The sequence below is a fragment of the Syngnathus acus genome, chromosome 19 (genome assembly GCF_901709675.1).
Source record: "Syngnathus acus chromosome 19, fSynAcu1.2, whole genome shotgun sequence".
Taxonomy (NCBI): Eukaryota; Metazoa; Chordata; class Actinopteri; order Syngnathiformes; family Syngnathidae; genus Syngnathus; species Syngnathus acus.
The window spans coordinates 2,972,980-2,992,639 of record NC_051103.1 but is presented as its reverse complement, the minus strand read 5'-3'; the positions used below and the strand labels follow the sequence as shown (position 1 = coordinate 2,992,639).

Below are 19,660 nucleotides of genomic sequence, written 5' to 3'. Positions count from 1 at the left end.
TGTCAACAGTCATATCAGATTCACAACTTTTCACTTTGCACCTCCAGCAGTATCAATTATTCAATGCTTCCACCCTATCCAGGGTTGACAGTCTTGTGTTGCCACGGTGAAGTTGCCTCTTGTCACGTTTTGGTGATTAAAGATCACAATGAGAGCTCCTAATCCCTTCTGGCCACAAGTCTCGACTTATTGAATATCCCTAGTGGATGTTTTGCCGAGTGTTTTCCTCCCGCTTCTCACAACAATCAAGCTCAATTTCAGCGTGACATGTCTAATGGGAATTGTGTATTGTGTATTTTAATAGAGCTCTTCAACCAAGAACAAAATAGGACCGCGAGATCCGTTTTTTTGTTCTCTGAATAAGGCCTGGCCTTTGTAGCTATAAGACAAGGAAAAGGGCACGAGATGAAGAAGTGTGCATCTTAGAGATTCTCTCGGCTCCAATTATTGACCTCACGCTTGACAGCGGAGACTCTCCACACTTCGCTTTTTCGGCACCATGTAAATATAATGAAGTACTGTACGGTGTTTTACAATAATGTCACAAAACGCGCGCAGACGTCAGGTCGTTTATTTCGCCGTGTGCTTCGATGTGTGTGTTTTAGGTGCAAAGAAAGAATTGTGAGGTGTTTCAACCACTCAACCCCCCCACCCCCCCTCCTTCCATTTTGCACGTGAATGTTGTTTCATTCATTTTTCCTTGACCAACTCCTTGCCACAGTATGACTGACCAAGGCTCGTAAGGTGGTGTTTTTAGCTGCCAAATAATAGACAGGATGATTTATAAGAGAGAGAAGGCACGTAGAAAAGAAACAGCAGAAAAAAAAAATCATGTCAAAAATCATCCGGGAGTCCTTACTGGACAACTTTATGTTTCAGTATTATTGAGGATGTCGTGATTTGAGATATAGAAAGAGGACTAAGGACATGACCTTACACCTACACGGAACTTATTGATGACTCTTTTTGGTTCTTGATTTGTAATGTAACCAGTATTGTAACGCTGAAGTTAATCACTTATTGCGTTATTCAACCCAAGCTAATTACGACAAAGCTTCCGGTCTTTCGTTTCCCTCTATTTCCCAACAAAACGTCAACAAGCTTCCTAGAAGGAATTGTTTCAATTATTATAGATTTTTTATGTCTGTCTGACTGCCTGAATGAAGAATTTCCAACATGACTGTCTCTTGAAGCTGGTCATCTGTGGCCATGACCCCATCAACCGTGAGCCGTGAGTGCAACCACTTCCAGCTGCCCCTACTTTTTTTTTTTTCTAATATAACATAAAATCTCATGGCAAGGGATGCGTATTTGTATTTTTTTTTTTTTTACCACCAATTGCTTCCACCTCTATAGCCGCTTCACAATTATTCCGGTGACTGCTTCTACAAAACGGGATGAGCTTTCATGGTGAAGCAATAGCAGTTGGCAAGTGGGTTTATATTTCCACATTTTGATCTTTGCTCATTTGGTTGTGATAAACATCGAAAGCAAGCAGTGACCTTATTTTTCCACAATGTCCTGAATCGAAAATCTGGGAATAAATTTTGTTGTTGCTGTTGTTTCATTTATTTTGTGTATATATGTGTGTGTATATATGATAAATGTCAATGATGTCCAGTTTTAGTCTAATGACGGCCCCGTTCTGACCACTGTGCATATTTGACTGCAACTGTGTAAAGAGAGTTCCCTAAATCTCATATGTACCTTACAACAAACTCCATATTTCGTTCCACTTGAGATTTAATTCAATATGTAACAAATATGCACAGCTCACATAAGCAAACAAAACAGTAAATGAGTTGTAAAAGCCAGATGAGTGACATTTCTACAATATGCTATGTGTTGGCCCCAATCTTACATGTGAATACTTGGATGTGCACTTGAGTGTGATTATGGAAGAAAGATGCTGCAGCAGCATCCGGATCCTGCTTCTCTGCCCCACCTCTGGGCCAGCTGTCAGCATGCAGATGAGAGCTGAGCAGGAACAATCCGACTCCTCAGCCCAATATTATCTGTGCTGGAGCTTTGATTGAGAAGGGTGACCTTCAGTAGTGAAGCTTATGAAGAGGCTTCTGACTGGCCTCGATATAAAACCTGCTTATGAATGCAGTTCAAAGCCCAGAGCCCTTGTCATATGTCGGTTCTGAACCCATCAAGAGATTCTGGTGGAATGTGGTTGAGTTCAACCACGCTCGTTTAACAGACGTCGTGATACTCGGTGTGACTCGGCAATGCTTTCAAAGTCGGATCCCTTGTATTGCTTCGAGGGCTTGCTTCCCTTTCGTATCTGTATCGGCAGGTTTCCTTTTCCTTTGTAAGATACAACTTGAAAGATAGTTACCAACTTAAACCTTGAGCAGTGGTCTCGGCGATATGTAAAAAGTGACCGAGCAGGCCACACACACATCACAAATGTGGAGGAATCTTTGACCAGTACCAACAAGCTTTAGCTTCATCGCACAAACAAACAGACCTGCGCCGTTTGGCCAACTCTGGTGTCGGTGTCTCCGTTGGGAAATTACTTGTCACCATTTCACATGCATACTTTACAGTTTGCCTTCATATCGTGGCTCACACAGTCACCTCTGTCTTGCTGTTGGTCACAAAGTAGGGCTGTGTGGGGAGGAAGTGTTGGCTGTGGCTGTGGCCTCCGCTGCCATGGAGCTGGTTTGGTTCCAGCACCGTACACTGAGGCCTCTTGTGGCCGTAGTTCTTCCTCCGGCCCACCGTCTCTGTCCCATCCCAGCCCCTTAAACCCATCGTATGCCCGGACGAGATGGTATTAGAACTGTACGCCAACGGTCGACCCATTGTTGCAAAGCTGGAGCCCACGGGGGTCTCGGGAACCCTGGATATTCCTAGGGATGTGCTCCCGGGCATAGTACCCCCCATGTGTGCCAAGGAGGTCGTCCCCAGTCCTGTGGTATTAGGACTGTATGCCAACGGTCGACCCATTGTTGCAAAGCTGGAGCCCACGGGGGTCTCGGGAACCCTGGATATTCCTAGGGATGTGCCCCCGGGCATAGTACCCCCCATGTGTGCCAAGGAGGTCGTCCCCAGTCCTGTGGGCTTGCTACTGTGGCTGTGAAGGTGAGTGAGGGCACTGTGGGAGCCGTGGGTGACGTGGCTGTGGTTGCTTTTGGATTTCTGGCCGTTGGGCTTTAACGACGTTACTCCGGCGCCGCGTCGGTCTGTCGGGAGGGTTGACACGGAGGGGATTCTGGACATCTCGGTAACATATGTTGCCACCGGCTCTGGGGTCAGCGGTCCCAATGAGGTCATCGGAGTCATAGAAGTCATTGGGGCAAGGGAGGTCATGGGCGTCATCGCGGTCATGGGTGTCATTGACGTCATAGGGGTCTTGGAGGTCATGTGGTTCATGGAGTGGGAAGCCATGGTGTTCGAAGCGATCGGGTTGGTGGTCATCGCTGACAAGTTGGTCATGGGGGGTCGGGAGTTGCCCATGGGTTGGAGCGGAAGACCGCCTTTTGTTGGGAGCTCCACCATCATCCTGCGCTTATTGAACACATCACCGTTGTATTTGGCAGCTGGCAGAAGAGGGAGACAAAACAATCATGGATGAAATTTAATTCAGAAGTAACTTCATCTCTGTCTGTCTGTAATTCCGTATTGACTTTACTACTGCATTAGAGACAGAACGAAGTTGTGAAGTGAGTCGTGTGGCAATGAGGTAGCTGTTCCAGCCATTTAGTTTATCTCCAAATAAAAGCTGCAGCTGCAGAAGTTCTCTTTAGTTAACAATAGCAGAGAGCATTTTAGTCTTCATTTTTCTCGCTATATCTATAATGCATGAATCTTGCTGAGAACAATCAGGAAAATACACGAGGTGGGTTAGGTAGATGGCGTAAAGTTTGGTACGGATCCAAATGAGGATTATGTCTATCTTGGCATTATAAAGTTCCGTTTACAGCCTTTGGTTTAATGCTCCACGCCTCTGTCAGTCTCCATGGCTTGAGCCGGTGTGTCTTATCAGCATGAAATGTTTTCTGTCTTATCCGTGTTCACAGTCCAGTCATTACTCTTATGCCCTTGTTGCCTCTGTACCCTTGGAGATAAAGTTAACACACTCAGCGAGTTTCCGCTACTATTGCAGCTATAAATCTACTTTATCACAGTGAGAGCAGGTGAGAGACAAGCGGAGAGGTTCGCGGGTGAGAATCGGGAAGATGGGGGGGGGGGGGTCACCCGCTGAGACGCTGCTCGAATGGCTGCCCGCGGTGGGATCGAACTTGCTCAGTCGACAGTTGAATCAATTGGGCGGCAGTCAGCGCAACGGTGCACACATCCAGGGGTGTACGTGACAGGAAACAGAAAACGTCGCTGTGGGTCTGTGCATGAAAGACCGGCGTCGTGCTGAGACTCAAACAATATGAATTGAGGGTGGAAAAAAAACAAAGGAAAAAAAAAACTGTGTCATCGCTGCGTGTCAACGTCGTCTTATGCTAACTCATTGTGCACCGTTTGTAACCTCGAAATGCCGGGACGGAAGCTGACGGAATATTTTGTCTTGTTATCTGTCGGAATTGCTTTCCTCATTAATTAAGTAGTGTTAATTGTCATCCTATCAAGAAGCCTCTAAGCTCCAACCTTTTGAATATCTGACTTGAGCCATGGAACGGCGATCCTTGTACTTCACTAATTAGCCCCACGGGAAACATTAGTGGACATATGATTAAAAAAAAAAAAATTCTGTTAATCCTGTTTGCATTAGTGCCAAGCAGACTTTGAGTGCATCTGGAATAAACAAAAGTGTCTACTTTTTTTTTTTATTGCACTCATTTTGCTCAGTGGATTATGTTTGAAAAAAAAAAAAGATCTTGCATGATGAGTAGTAGAAAGAAGGCGGCTCGGTGGGCTTTAAGGCAGACATGTTCGGATTTGACAGTACATAATTGGTGATTTGTACTTGCTGGAGACTTTCTCCAATAAGAAGCAATTAAAAAAAAAAAAAGAGGCTGGTTTGGAACATGTTGATCTTAGACAATGATGTATCGACAATAGCGAGAGGTAAAGACGACTCATTGGTTTTGCTCAAGATTAGCTCAACCAAGAACATAATGTGACGCCCTTTTCACTCTGCCGGTTCCGTCTGGCGTACACAGATTGAGTTTGCCGAGTGGAATTGAATTCTCAGAAATCTCTTTGAATTCCACTCCTCGAGCGGAAACCTCACGTAATTGTAACCCAGGTGATGGTCGGCAGGGATCGTGCTACCGAGTAGAACCCGAGATAAGGCTGGAGATTAGCAGCCTGATGATTCTTCAAGCGGTGATAGAGATCATGATGGACTGAAGGGAGCTCAGCGGTGGATTGGAGAGGGTGGGTGAAAAAAAGGAGAGATAGAGAGACAAAAGAAGATTAAGGAAGAGAAGAATCGAGGGAGAGGATGCGATGCGGCCGATAACGACAATATGGTGGCTGCTAAAGAGTAGTCGGGAAAGGTGAGCGAGGAAATTGCAGCGATGTCACGTAATGCATTGAAAGACGTCGTTATTTCCAATCGTGATTAAAATAAGAATGTGACAGGATATAAAGACTTGTGTTTTGCATCTGTCAAACTTTGCTGTCAGCATGAATCCCATTTAGTCAGTCCCGATTGAATTCACTAAATAATTACCATGCAGTATATTTAATATGCAGGTATGCCCCAAAAAAACAGATGTTGTTTTGAAAGCCGAGCGTTGTTATAAAACATGTTTTTAATCGTGAGTGTGATGTCAGCAGAATTATGATCGATATTCCGTGTCTGACAAGCTTTCAAACAAAGACAAATCAGGTGGTGACACGTGCTCTGTGTATTTGGTGGCACGTGGTGACGCTGTCACCCAGTTTGATAAACAGCCTCTTTCTGTTTTACGCCATGTCAGCTTGGGTGCCACAATCAATAACATCTGTCAGATCTCCGCGCAAACGTGCTACATCTTGTTCACATTGTCCCCTGAACCGTCGAGGTCCCGAAGCGTACGGGATTCCCGAATGAAACAATAAGATCACGCGGGTAATTTGTATTGAAAAGAAAACATCTGTGGTCCGTCATCAAAACAATTGCCAGGCAGTGTGACAGTGATGCCCTTCTCTCCTAGCAAACAACAGCTTGCGCTGGTGTAACACTACAGCAGTGGATGTTGACTGATACAAAAATAAATCTTTTTATTTGAAAAGGAACGGCGTGAAAGGTGTTACGATGATTGGCCTCACCCACGGCCTTCAGGGAGGCATATTTGTTGAAGTCCTTGTTTTGCTGCGGCAACTGTTGAAGCTGCTGTTGCTGTTGTTGTTGCTGCTGTTGTTGTTGTTGCTGCTGCTGTTGTTGTTGCTGCTGTTGCTGCTGCTGATGTTCATACACATGAGCCAACTGGCTGAGGCTAGGATACGGGTGCTGTTGGACCATGTTTGACCCGGGTCCAACCTTGTTGTTAATCTGAGCACCCTCTGTGAAAAACAGATCCAATAATTAGCTTAGCGTTAGCTCGATACGATCAATTGACGGAATGGGCTTAGCATGTTTGTCTCACATTTTGTGGGTGGTAAAACAATATTTACAGCAGAGTATAAATTAAATTTGGTCCCTTTTACAATGTTTTTTTTACACTTTAATCGTCTCACACTACTCTATCGTCATGATGGTGGCAAATCCAGGCTGATGCTTCTTAAAGTATTGTGCAATTTTTGTTCAAAACTCAAAGCATGCTATTAATTGATCAGTCTTCCTCCACATTTTAGTCGTGCAACACAAAAACGCTACTGGCTGTTGCCAAAAAACAAGTTGGTACGAATATTAAGTGCACAAAGCCATTCTTGTAGTGAGGCACGGATGGAAAATTGTGTAAAGAACAGCCAAATGTCACAAGTAATGTGGGAAATTTTCACTTCAGTTTTCTTCCGCTGTCCAAGCCTGACAGATAATTGCAAAGTGCTGTTACTGATGGCAAACGTATGAGTACACTGTGTTAAAGCATCCTAACGTTGCCACTTGATCATTTTAGAAGCAAGAAAAAGCAACACGACAAAGCCATTTAAAGTGCACGAATGGCGGAGGAATTAGATGGCAAGAAGAAGCATAAAATAAGAGTGGCGCTATATTAATCATCTCCAACATGATGAAGAAATGAGACACATTCGGATCTCATCTTTTGGTCTTGTAAAGCAAGCTGGCTTTGAAACGAAAATGTGTGCCTTGTGGCAGTGGGGCTGATTTGCATAAGGTCCAGAACAAGCCAACATTAAGCAGGTCAGAGAGTTCATAGCAGTCTGGATAGCCTCGTACGTACTTAGCATGAATAATCAGCGCGTCACAGCGAGCGGCCTAATAATCGAGTATTTTATTTGGAACCATGAGATCACATAGCCTCATGCTTATTTTGGTTCCATGACCTTTTGCCTTTAATGTGTTCTGGACAAATTGAAATTGCACAGCAGCACAAATGAAAATGGCCGCTTATTTTCTTCGTGCCGATAAGAAACAAGTAAAAGTGGAGTTTGTTGCATTGTCACACACTGCTAGCAAAAAATGTTGGAGGGCTCCCGTCTCATATTTGGCTCCATTGCTCCCGGCCGTATGGTGTAATCCTTTCGTTTATTTTATTTTTTTTACTCTGCACTGAAAAATAGCAAGCAGCTGACTCATCTATTATTCCCTTTTTCTGCACTGGGTAAAATGCGTCAACCCTCTTCATCTGCAAAACTGCTTCTCTGTCATTACTTGAGCCTCTTCATCTCTCGGCTCCACTCTTTTGTCATGGCAACAATATTTTTTTTTTGTTTTGGGTTTTTTTTTTTTCCTCGTGTAGTAGTTTTGCATTGTCGTGCAGTCACCCGCGCCCACATATCAACAGGCGAGTACTGAGAAAAGTCATTGTTATGCAACCTATGTTGGGTTGTCAGTTTGTCCCCCCCCCCCCCCCCCTCGCAGATTTACCTCTCAGGTCAAATTTTGTCAGCCATTATCACCCACAAAAAAAAACAAAAAAAATGAAATCCTGATCTTGTTTTGAGAGAAAACAATTTCACGAGTCATCTAACTGAGCAGAATATTTTGAGGATGAATAGATGTTGACAAATGACTGCCTAAACGGTGCCTTTTGTACAGTTGCGTGTATTGAAGGCGGCACTGAGAGTAAACAGGTTGTCGACCCTGATTTTTTTTTTCTTTCCCATTTTATTCTCGAACGTGAGACCAAATCATTCACTTCGGGTTGCAGGGTGCGCCCTGGTGCCGAGTGTGTGGTCCCTTCTGTGTCTCCGCATACGCGTCTTTAGTCACACTTAAAACGGTAAGCAGGTTATGTGAGAGTCTGCGAGAGGCGGGAGAGTCAAGTGCTTTTTATTTCGCCCGCCGTCTGTTTATCTGTTTGCTACACGAGACGCGTCGCATCTTTCTGTTTGTTGCTCCAGTGGTCCTCATCCTTTTTTGTCCCTATCTCGTCTCTGCAGCATGAGGACGTTTAGGATCACAGAAGTGTAAAGAGAGGCCTCACTATGAGACATTTTCATCCGTGGCTAATGGCTATTGGAGGAAAGAAAAAAAGATTGAATGCCTTTGACACTCTTAATTTAAAGGTGCTTCTATGAGCCGCAAAGCTAGCTGTGTTCACGCCCACAACGGCGCAAACTGCCCGACTGCAAAATACACAAGTCATCATCTGTGCACCTCACTTTTGATTCCACTTTCTAGTCGCCAAATCACTCCATAATTTGAATTTACAGACTGATCCTCCATCACTGGCGCAAGTTTTCATTTGTGCCTCGAAACAACGCCTTGAGACTTGAGGATACAGGGCCCCTGAATAATACATGATATGCAGCTTCGCCCGAGAGCTGCTGCTCTTCTTAAATTCATTGGACAACACTGTACACGGCAGATTCTGCACCTTCTATACGGCCGACTCTTTCCCAAACACCGCTCATCTCATTATCACCTCCATATGTCACGTTGTCACTTTGGCTTCTCTCATTAACTGTGCTCCCATTTAAGGAAAGGCAAAAGAGAGATACATTGGAATATGCTTGAAAGGGTTTTTTAGTCATCCCCCTCGAGTCTGCCATTAAACACATAGGCTTGAGATGAGAGAGAAGGAATATTGAAAAGTCCGTCATGGGAAATGGCTCGGTGAGATTTTAAACACCTAATTGTTCCTTCCTGAGCATTCCAAAGGACAATGGCCTCGGGCGCATCCACCCAGATGTCGTAGCATTCTCATTTTGAAATACTATTGATTACTATTGCGCCGCCTCGATTGTTTCTATTATCTCGCCAGCATCCAACGCATTGACTTGGGGTCTCGCAGGACATTATTAAGCCCGGCAGCAGAATCAACAGGAAGAAAACTCCCTGAGATTTATGAAAGCTGAAAGCTGTGTAGAGAGGGGAGAAAAAAAAATAATCACTAATCGAGATGAAAAATGTTGTGATAGAAACCTTTGCCGTCCTGCGAGACACTAATCTCCCTAAGACACAACAGATGGGAGCAACCATTTGTAGCGACGTTCTAATGTGTCATTTCAACTCATTTCACACTCATGTTAAATGCAAAATGAATCAAACTCGTGGCATCTATCATTGCGCGAGTGATCGGAAATAGCCCGCGCGTAAAGGGCAGGCGAGCGATAAACCGGCCGTGTATGATAATTATTTATTATTTTATCATTTTTTATGGAATATTTTTTGGGGGAATCTATATTATTTTTTATTGGTTATTTTATATTGACATAACGTCAGCATGGTATTTTAGTGTCAAATGGAAAAAAAAAACCAAGACATCAGCTATAGTTGCACTTTTTCTAACATATATTCAGTCAAGCTAGGCTGCACTCTATCTCCTGAGTTGACAGCGTTTATCATTCAAAGAGTCACCAAAAGGGACAAAGACAGCAAAATACCTGCTCCGCTAAAGCGCAACTGTCACAAGGAGCTCTTATTCATCACCATGATGAAAGAGAAAGTCACAATAACATCATCCGGGCCTATTGTGTGCCTCAACGATCTTCTGTCTCATTCACACAAAGACGACGTAATTAGCTTGAAATATTGCTCTGCGTTATAAAAATACCAAAAAAAAAGAAGAAAAACAGTGAGCCATCATTCTTCCTTGGCTCCATTCTTCTTCCCTACAAGTGCTGTCGTAAGTAAATATTTGTGATTGACGGGATGCTAACACAGCAGCATGCCGTCATTCACTTGTACCTTCGCCCTAATGGGGCCGTTCGGGTTTCCCGTTATGAGTCAGCAGCGGGAGCGCTTGGCGCTCCGTCAACCCCGACGACGACATCCCGCCCGAGACAAAGCGACACAGACAGTGAGTGGCAGGTAGAGAGGAAGGCACGGCAAGATGGCCGTGATAAGGATGTGTCCCCACAGGGAGCTTGACACCTCTGACAAGATGTCAGCAGTCGTGACCCACTTACCACTAGCGGACGCGCTTTTTCCACTTGACTGGCGTTTACGTTATTAGCACTTTGCTGCAGTTAGCATGTCTGCTAGCTGAGCAAACTTTAGGCTTATAAATTGTTTTTAACCAATGTGAAACTGTCCATAAAGGTCACTTTTTCCCCCATAGTCATTGCAGTGGCACCCATCTCGGCACAAATTCTTGAATGGATGGCACAGACCCGATTTCCCCGTTCCAAGCCTTTTCCTATTGTTTCATTTTGCAAAGGCAAAATGCTTGCCATTTAACAGTGACTGTCATACTATTCAAATTGAATCCCAGTACTAGAAATATTTTCATTTTTGTATAGTTATTGAATTAAAACACATTTGATATTCCTGGAAAAACCCGTCCCCATAGCCAAGTGGTTTATTTCTGCTCTAAACTGAAGTGAGATATTTGTCCCAGCTTCATATTTAATCCAGCTGCCTCTGAAGTAACAAAGCAGATGGACTGAAGGCAGAGTGCTGATAGTATTTAATTACCTGCAGCCATCCCACTGCAGTATTTTATAATCTGCTCCTCTGGCTCTGCCCAAGTGATGTTTTTTGTCAGTACACTTTTAGTCTGCTGCACCTGCTCAATGCTTGGCAGGTGTGTGTATGTTGGAACACATCTGTGAGCAGCTTTTCCCAGCCTCCGAAGACAAAGACGAGGGGGCAAGTGTTACCCGGGAAAAACAAAACAAAAAAAAAACAGCAGCACTGGCAAGTGGATTGTGCACTGCTAATTAGGGAATTTAGCCGCCGACTGTTGTCCGCCATTCAAATGGCATTGCATCAAGCTAATTAACCCGAAACTGCAAGTTACAGTTTGGGGAAGCGAGAAAAGTTTCTCCTTCTGGTTCATCCTGCATCACTCTTCTTGTCCATCTGTAAAAAGGAAGCCTTTACTGCACCACATCATCTCACTGGATACCTTTCGCTTCTCCCAGCTCATGAATGATGTACACTTTAGAAGAATGGCATATTATTTCGGAAACCTCAGAACCCCAGAGGGACTCCTCCTCCTCACTCAGACATACAGATTAGCCCCCGTAGTGAATTCCACACTCGGCCGCAAACATTACCTCGGTGACGTTCTATTATTAGCCATGTCAACTAAATACGCCGCGTATTGATGGGGCATCTAGACTCCCTTGGAGAGCTGAGGCTAAAATGAAGAGGGCAAAAAATGAGGTTAAGGAAGGCTGTCTGGCCTTATTTATGGTAGGATCAACAAAAAGAAGTGGCGCTGTCTATTCGACTCTAGTTTGTGTTTTATTTACTTTAAGTAATAATAATGCAAAAACTCAGCCAAGGTGTCGTGGAGTTTGGTGGATCCTGGAATAGTGGTGTCCTGGCAACAAGGAGTGTGATGCCCCCCTCTGCTTGATGAATGCTGCAGTGCAGCGAGGCAGACAGGCAAAGTGGCTCCTAAGCAACAACGTAACGGGGGTAAGAAGAAGTGGGTCACTCGGAAATCCCATATGGGGAACCCCTTCAACCAACCATTTATTGCCACTGGGCATGATAGTAAGTTTTTTTGCAATATCAATTTAGTTTACAACAATGGATACAGTTAAAAAAAAACTACTAAGAATTCCACGCCAATGCTTTTCTTCCCAAATGAACCACATTCAAAGTAGTTAATTATGAGATTCATTTTAATCCACACCTTTTTAGGTAATAACTGCTAACGGCTGCCTTCCGGGGGAAGAAAAGTATCCTTTAAAAAACACAAACTCGGCACACATTACTCCCTTTAGTCTCTTTTGTTACTCGCTGCTTCTTTCACTCTCCCTCGTGCTACCTCTATTACTTAGCTCAAAGCTCGTTTTGTTTCTTTATTTTTAATTCAGTGGCGAACTACAGCGAAGATCAGAGCCCAGATTCAAACCCCAAATCTCACAAACGTGACGCTAATTTAACATTGCGGCCCATTCGGCAAGTGATGATGATGATGTCGCTTCACCAAATTCCACGTCTAGTTTTAGATCAGACAAAACTATCAAACAGCAGCTGTGCTTTTCCCTCGCCGCAAAAAGATAATCGTGTTGTTTTTTCCCGTTGGAAACAACCTGAAATGGCATGAGGTGCATTTGAATTTAGGCAGCAGGAGATAAAGATTACAGGTCAGAGGAGGCAGTCATACATAAATCAAATCTGTTGCGCTGCCGGCAATGCTACGCGCAATGAATTATGTATCATTTATAACTTTTAACTGTTGATCTTGGGACAGAACAGAGCTGCTGGAACAATTTACACAACATGAAAAAAAAAAAAAAAAAAAAGAGGACAGGGTGACAAAGACTGCGGAATATATTGGCGAGAAGAAATGGCTGCTTGTTTTAGTGCGGCGAAGATTAAAATCAATACAAACATGCAGCCGGACGAGAAAGCTGGCGCGGGCAAATAAGATCCAATTTGTTGTTGGTATAACATGAGAGGAGACAGGCAGAAGCATTCATCTTTGAGCATGATTACTCTCGCATGTGCGGCAAATGTTCACATTCAGCTCCTTCCACTGAGCTGGGTGAATTTTTTACAGTGTATTAATATTGATGGGTTGATTTTCATCATATCACACCTGCCCATTTACATTTTTTTGGGCCATCGTGACGCATTTCCAACGGCCACATGTCACCTCGTCACGGGCCAGCACCCAGCATGGTTTGTGGTGTCCATATGTATGCAAGAGAGCAGCAGGGTAAGCTTGAGGGGAGGGGGGGGGGGGGGGTGGATGGGGTCCTTCCTCCTCCAGGCAAGGCCATACTGACGCCTGTGGGCAAGATTGAGGTGGGTGGCGCCTCCTTTCCAAAAAGACTGGGGCGCCATGAACGCGACATGCGGATAAGGAGAAGGTTCACAAATGCGCCCCCAGCGTGAGCTGTCCCGAGTTTTACATCGCTGGTGGCATGGAGGAGCTAGCCAAGCAAATCTGCTGCCTGCCCCGAAGGCTTCAGGCCCAGGAAATAAATGTGTGCATGACTTGCTGCTTTTTGGTGTCCATATGCACACGTGGAAAAATATTGTCCTAATTTTGTCGGGCACAATGGCGAAAATATAAAAAGTACTACTCAGTCTCAAATAAATTCTGTTGCCATTTTAATTGTTGTGCATCACATTGGGAGTTGCTTCATACATTTAATAGGGCCATATTATGTAAAATTGACTTTTTAATTGTTCGCATACAAATAGTTGAGGCCTCTGGTGTGCCTGTACACTCATAAAGTGTGAAATTACACAACCAATTATATGCGAGCGGGCTATTTTCTTTTTTTGAGCAAACTGCTCAGAATTGTCATATCACAGTTGGGCTATTTTTCATAGTACCGCCGCGGCGCACTTAATCCAAACTTCATGTTTGTGATATTTCCAAATCAAACCTATTTTAAAATACGCACATATGTGTCCACACTTGATTTCTACTTTATTGTCATTCTAGAACATGCTCAGTATTATAAAAAAAGGCTGTAATAGAAGCAGATTACACGGGGATTTAACACAACAACATGCTAGAGAGAGCCCATGTGGGCTAACAATGCAATTTGAGCTTTGCCTACACGGCATGTTCGACAGTCAGCGGTTATTATTGTTCACAGGAACGTTGCGGTTTTGAATAATAAAGATGGCCGCCGCATTCAAGTGAGCAAACACATCCGAGCATGACAAATAAAAATAAAATAAAAAACCCGAGCTGTGCTTTTCCGCCATCGTGTTTTGCTTAATCATTAGGTTTGCGCTTGATTTACGGTGACAGAAAAGTGTCACAATATTTGCGGGTCTCTTATTATATCAGATGATTACATTTTTTTTTTTAAAAAGAGTCAGTGTAGCAGTTAATTACAACGCAGTGGTGATAACCACCTGTTTCAACATACAGATGGGAGCGCTTTCAACCCATTCCCTGACAGTAGATAGTCCTATATATGTAAATGAGGAAACGGATAAGCGGAGATGGATGCAATTTAGCCTGCCGCACTCAAGATTTGACTGAAGTGCACCACGGGTCACGTGGCTAACATTTGCATACGAATGCTAAACGCATTAGCGCGCATAGTCGGACACATGAACACACTCCCGTACATAATTACCTGTCAAATACCATGCGACTCGCTCACAGGAAATGAAATAATTAATATTTATGATGAGAAACGCTTCCGTCGTATAGGTCGATAACGTCCGATTTTTTTTTACCGACAACTCGTATGTTAGCGTTCAGTGCCGTTTGACCCGATGGTGTTCACTTAAATCAACGAGACCTCGGGGGCTAGTTGACTGCAAGCCTCGGTCTTCACGTAAAAGCCCTTTAAGAGGAAAACTAAATCCACTCCTGGAGTAGACTTCTCATCATTTGCCGAAATCGCAATTCCTTTCTCTGTTTTGCTAGTTTCCTATTCACCTTTGTGCTTAGGCACCTCGATTCTCATAAACAGCCGTCTAATGGGGTCTTGGGGATGCCGAGGGGCCTCACATTGAGATAATTAGGCAGGGAGAGGGTTCCAGGAAAGAGGCCCTGGAGGGAAAGAAGAGGCATGGATGATTTACTGCCTGCTTTGTATACTGTTCAATCTAAAGTCCAGTTGACTTTTTTTTTTTCTTTCTCATATATGTCCAAATGAGGCACACACAGGCGCGTGACAGATCGCTCGGTCCTGCAGAGTCATGTTCCCTTTCACAGTCTCTCCCCTCGCCGATGTATTTTCAGCCTGGCCCTGTGAGTCGGATCTGTAACTGAGGCTCTCGCTTCCGCTCTGACACTCTGCAATCTGATGTGAAACTGTGAAGGCTCCACTGACAGCGGGGGGCACAAAGGTCACACTCCTTTTTTTATATATATAGAAATACGCCAAGTTTCTTTTTGACAAGTCCGCGCTATGCATTCTAAAAAAAAAAAAAAAAAAAAAGTACGGCAGATGAAGTATTTTGCCGACAAGGCCTTTCCTCATATCTGTGAACTCTCACAAGCAATTACCTATTAAAATGTTATCTTTCCCATCTCGGAATGTTTAGGAAAAGATTATAACTGCTGGGGGAAGATGATTAAGACTGCAAACGGGGGAATTGCGTTGCGGAGACAGCGCGCAGCGTGCACGCGGCTGGCGATCTCTTTTGTCTTATTAAAGCTCACCTCAAGCTCTAATGCGAGAAATGTCAGATACATCACTGTCAATATTGATTAAAGTGCGGGAAATCATTCCTTGGTGCTAATTTACAATTACCCTGTTAATTAAATCCGACTGGGACGCATTGAGGTTAGACATAGCTGGGGTGAGTTTGCCTTTCGAGGTTCCACTCTCTTGACATTTCACTTTGAGATGAGACCTGATTGTTCTTTCCAGTGCAAAGACAAAAAATTTGAAATGTATCCTGAATTAAGTTTGAATTGCCCAAGGGGGCTTTCTGTACATCTCGTCCTCAATTACAAAAGGAAAGCCTTCAGAGCTTGGGAAATGGCTGCTGCCACCAGTGTGGGTGTTTGCCACTCAGATCTTTTTTACTCCACACATTATGCCATTCCCTCTCCCCGTTCCTACTTCCGCTCTTTCTCCGAGCCTCCCCTTTTTTTTTTGTCTCTTCAGCTCTTTGACGCTGAAAGGGATGCGCTGCCGGATTTTGAGCCTTTGAGGATTCAAACCGATACTGTTGAGACAAAGTCCGCCAGCCAGTCGGTCCAGCTGGGGATATAAAACCCCAAAAAAAACAGCCATTGTAAGAGTCCCCAACATTACAAATACCTCTAGCCATTGCCCGATTCATTAATATTGTGTGTCTCCCTCTTATTGTGAACAAGAAATGATCTCCCAGCAACGAGTTGCCAGATCCATCGATGTCAGTAATACGGTAATCATGTCATAAACTCTAATCAATACATGCGCTAAGAATAGATTTCCCGGCGCTATATGGGAGCAAATCCACTCGGTGCAGCACATTTAACCTTCGCACTTGTCTTTCCATTGCAATTACCACCCATCTATTATCCTCTTCCCTTCTTTGCATTCAGTCTATGCATCATCTGATAAATCATTTCAAACAAGAATAACATGTCTATAGCCAGCAGATCCATATCGAATTCTTATCCAAGCCAACTTCCCCTCTGACGCCTGGAACCAATCACGCTTGCCTGTCCGTCTCGTATACGGATCGGTCTTTTCCCGATCTAGGAGGTTAATAACGGTCCACGTGATTACCCACGAGCTGGTGTAGTTTCCACACTGCAAATAGTAATGGCCATTTCACAGCAGCGTCCACTCAGGTGATAGGTCACCCCACTATCTCATCTCTCCCACTGTGAGGACAGAAAAAGATTCCCACTCGCAAACTGCTTTTTGGTCTTTTCATGCCAACAATATGAAATCATAGCAACCTATGTATTTATTTTTCCACTCTTCAATGTAGTGATGCCGATTATTTTCTCTCGCTGCCAGCTCATATGACATTAAAGGCTCCGAGGAAACATAACCATCGACATAATGAACAATAATCACATGACTAAACGGAAGTCGTCAGGCAAACATGAACAAAAATGGTTGTTGTTTTAATGACTTGGAAGTACTTTGAAGTGGTCGGACGGCTGCGTACTAACAGCCGTGTTCTTATTTCTTTTGTTTGATCTTGGATGCTTAAACACAATGAGGCGTCGGTTGGCGTAGTAGCCCACGAGATTCCTGCATAACTCCCAGCCGACACACCATCTCACGTTCCTTCCTCTCCAACCCACACACACACTCACTTTTCAAATTACATCATGTGGACATGATGCAGAATCTGCTGATGCAGAATCTGCTCCATCCAAAAACTATCCTGAACATTCGGGGGTAACAAAGCCTCATATGACAGCCACCGGAAACTTACGAAGGTTGGCAGCCCCGGAAGCATAGTGCTTGGAATGCAAGCCTAGGGCCTCCTCTCCTCGGTACTGCTCACCTGGACATCCGCCTTGCAGCACATTGGCCACCACCCTGTAACACATCAGAAGAAAGAAATGAGGAACCTGCCTGTCGCATCCTTTTTCCACACCTCAGTTTGGGTTTCTGCTCAAGATTTGTTATTAATGAGCATTTGTATTTCCATTTCACTTATTCAGTCCACTGTGTGTTCTTTTCCACAGTGAAGTAACACGTGCGTTTATGGATGTAATTTGATTATTCAGCTGGACTGCACTGGGCCTCGAGTACGCAGAATCTTTCTATGCAATTGGACACATCGCCGATGCGAGATTGACAATAACAACTACTTAGTTCATATTAATTGACGCAGTTTTCCCCGATCATTACACATGCTGCAGTTAAGCTCCTATGAGAGCATTTGCAGAAATGGAGCGCGATGCCTTCCACTCGGGTGAAAAGAAACCGCCCCCGCCCGTTGAGAGGAGCGTGGCTCGCGTAATCCACAGTACAAGTGGATGCGTGAAGCTGAGAGAGGCAAAATAGTATTCAACTAAAGCAGAATCCGATTCGTGTTGTTTTTGGATTATTTTGCGTGCAAAGGTGCGCATTGCGCACGATCGGTTTGATGAGGAAACAAAATAGCAAGTTTGCACAAAAGAGAGGGGGGCGTGTTTATATATATTTAGATATATTTATTTATTTTTTACGACACGAAACGATTAACATTCGACACTTACCGGTACATATTCTCTCTCTGCGGACGGTGAGCCTTTTCAAGCCCCAATTTGGTGAAAATCCCCACAAGCGCCATGATAGCCACAACTCCGCATATGATGTAAACAATCAAGTTCGTCTTGTCTTTGGTGCTGTCGTGCAGCTTGTTCGTTTTCTTATCCGAGGTTTGGTTCTTCATCCACGGTGGGGTGTCGTAGTTCTTACAGGTGCTCTGATCCAGTCGAGAGACTTTGAAGGAGCAGCAGAAGCGGAATCCACAGGTGCCGCAGCAGTATAAATAATCGCCCGTTTTGCAAATAAACGGAGCGTCCCACTGGCCCATCACGTCGTAGTAGCCCCTGCATTTGTCCTCGGTGTGCGGGGTCTCGGACACGCTCTCCTCCTCCCTGGAGCCGTTGGAGGTGGCGATCATCACGAAGCCCCGGAGCAAGCCCGGCTCCCCGTCAGCCTTGCACACCAGAGCGGTAACTTTGAGGAGCAGGAAGCCGAGGAGAAAAGAGTCGCCTCTCATGGTAGCTTCCTCCACCGTTCAACTTCACGCTGAAACGCCGAGACTCGAAGAAGAGAGGCGGTCATGCCACGCTGAAAAGTCCAGGAACATACACCCAAACAGCAATGCGCCTTCGTCCGAGCTGATGAACATCTTAACTAACATCATCTGAAAGCATTCGAGATTCGAAGCACTCGTGGCTCTGCGTCTGATCAGTAAGCAGTTTTTATTATTATTATTATTATTATTATTATTATTATTATTATTATTATTATTATTTCCCCTCTCAAAGAGAACTGCGCTTTACGCATTCATCGGCGCGCTCTTACGCACCAGACACTTGCAGCACTGAGAGCGCAGTGAGAAATGTGGTGGGAGAGCCTGGTGCGCTAAAGAGAGGAGGAGGAAAACAAGCAGAAGGGAGAGGAAGAGAGAGAGAGAGAGAGAGAGAGAGAGAGAGAGAGAGAGAGAGAGAGAGAGAGAGAGAGAGAGAGAGAGAGAGGGAGGCTACAAACAGAGGTCCAACATTATGGAATCATGTGAGCTGACTGAATACAACAAATTCATTTAATATTGAGTCGAGCTGAATCTTTACAGAATCAAACGAATCACACAGGCATAATGACTTTTAGCACTTCTTATCACCTACTACTGGTCTAAAAAAAAAAAAACCCAAACAGAAAATTATTCCCAAATCATACCTGTTAGCTACATCTGAGGGAATTTTTGAGTTTTGTCGAACTGGGAGAGACTTTGATTAGCTCAATGAGCTCGGCAAATGAAGCCAGTAAAGGGTGCAGATCCTAAATTGAGACACAGCAACCATTCACACTCTCAGTGAGTGGGAACTGCACTCACGCTGCCTGCACGAAATTCAGGCTAGTGAACCATGACAGCATCAGTGACTTGCTGCTTTATCTATTTTAATCTGCAACAGGCAGTTTGATAACTTAAACATGGAGTCGGCCCAGCCCTCCATGTGACCCAAAACAGAATAAGCAGTATATAAAATGTGTGTATGAATGGATTGGTCGAGTCTTTAGATGGGATCTACTGATATAAAACAATCACTGTCCGTGGTGCTGAAACGCCCAATACCTCTAAATCACAAAA

At 44.3% G+C, this 19,660-nt stretch overlaps 1 protein-coding gene across 1 annotated transcript; it reads right to left on the bottom strand.

Annotated features, from left to right (window-relative positions):
* Positions 1 to 1,849: 1,849 nt before the first annotated feature.
* Positions 1,850 to 18,938, bottom strand: shisa9a (shisa family member 9a). Its single transcript, XM_037277688.1, has 4 exons — positions 18,060 to 18,938; positions 17,288 to 17,394; positions 6,223 to 6,456; positions 1,850 to 3,551 (listed from the first exon to the last, which is right to left on the bottom strand). Exons 1-4 carry the CDS (start codon positions 18,566 to 18,568, stop codon positions 2,575 to 2,577), a joined length of 1,827 nt encoding a protein of 608 aa, XP_037133583.1. The 5' UTR covers positions 18,569 to 18,938; the 3' UTR covers positions 1,850 to 2,574.
* Between the last annotated feature and the right edge of the window lie 722 nt (positions 18,939 to 19,660).

What these genes read in the sequence shown, in the direction of transcription:
- shisa9a (XM_037277688.1), bottom strand. Translation starts at nt 18,568, where the DNA reads ATGAGAGGCGACTCTTTTCTCCTCGGCTTCCTGCTCCTCAAAGTTACC. An exon ending in CAGAGAGAGAATATGTACCG is followed by an intron (nt 17,395 to 18,059) that starts GTAAGTGTCGAA and finishes GATGTGTTACAG; the next exon opens with GGTGGTGGCCAATGTGCTGC. An exon ending in TGCCTCCCTGAAGGCCGTGG is followed by an intron (nt 3,552 to 6,222) that starts GTGAGGCCAATC and finishes CTCTTCTGCCAG; the next exon opens with CTGCCAAATACAACGGTGAT.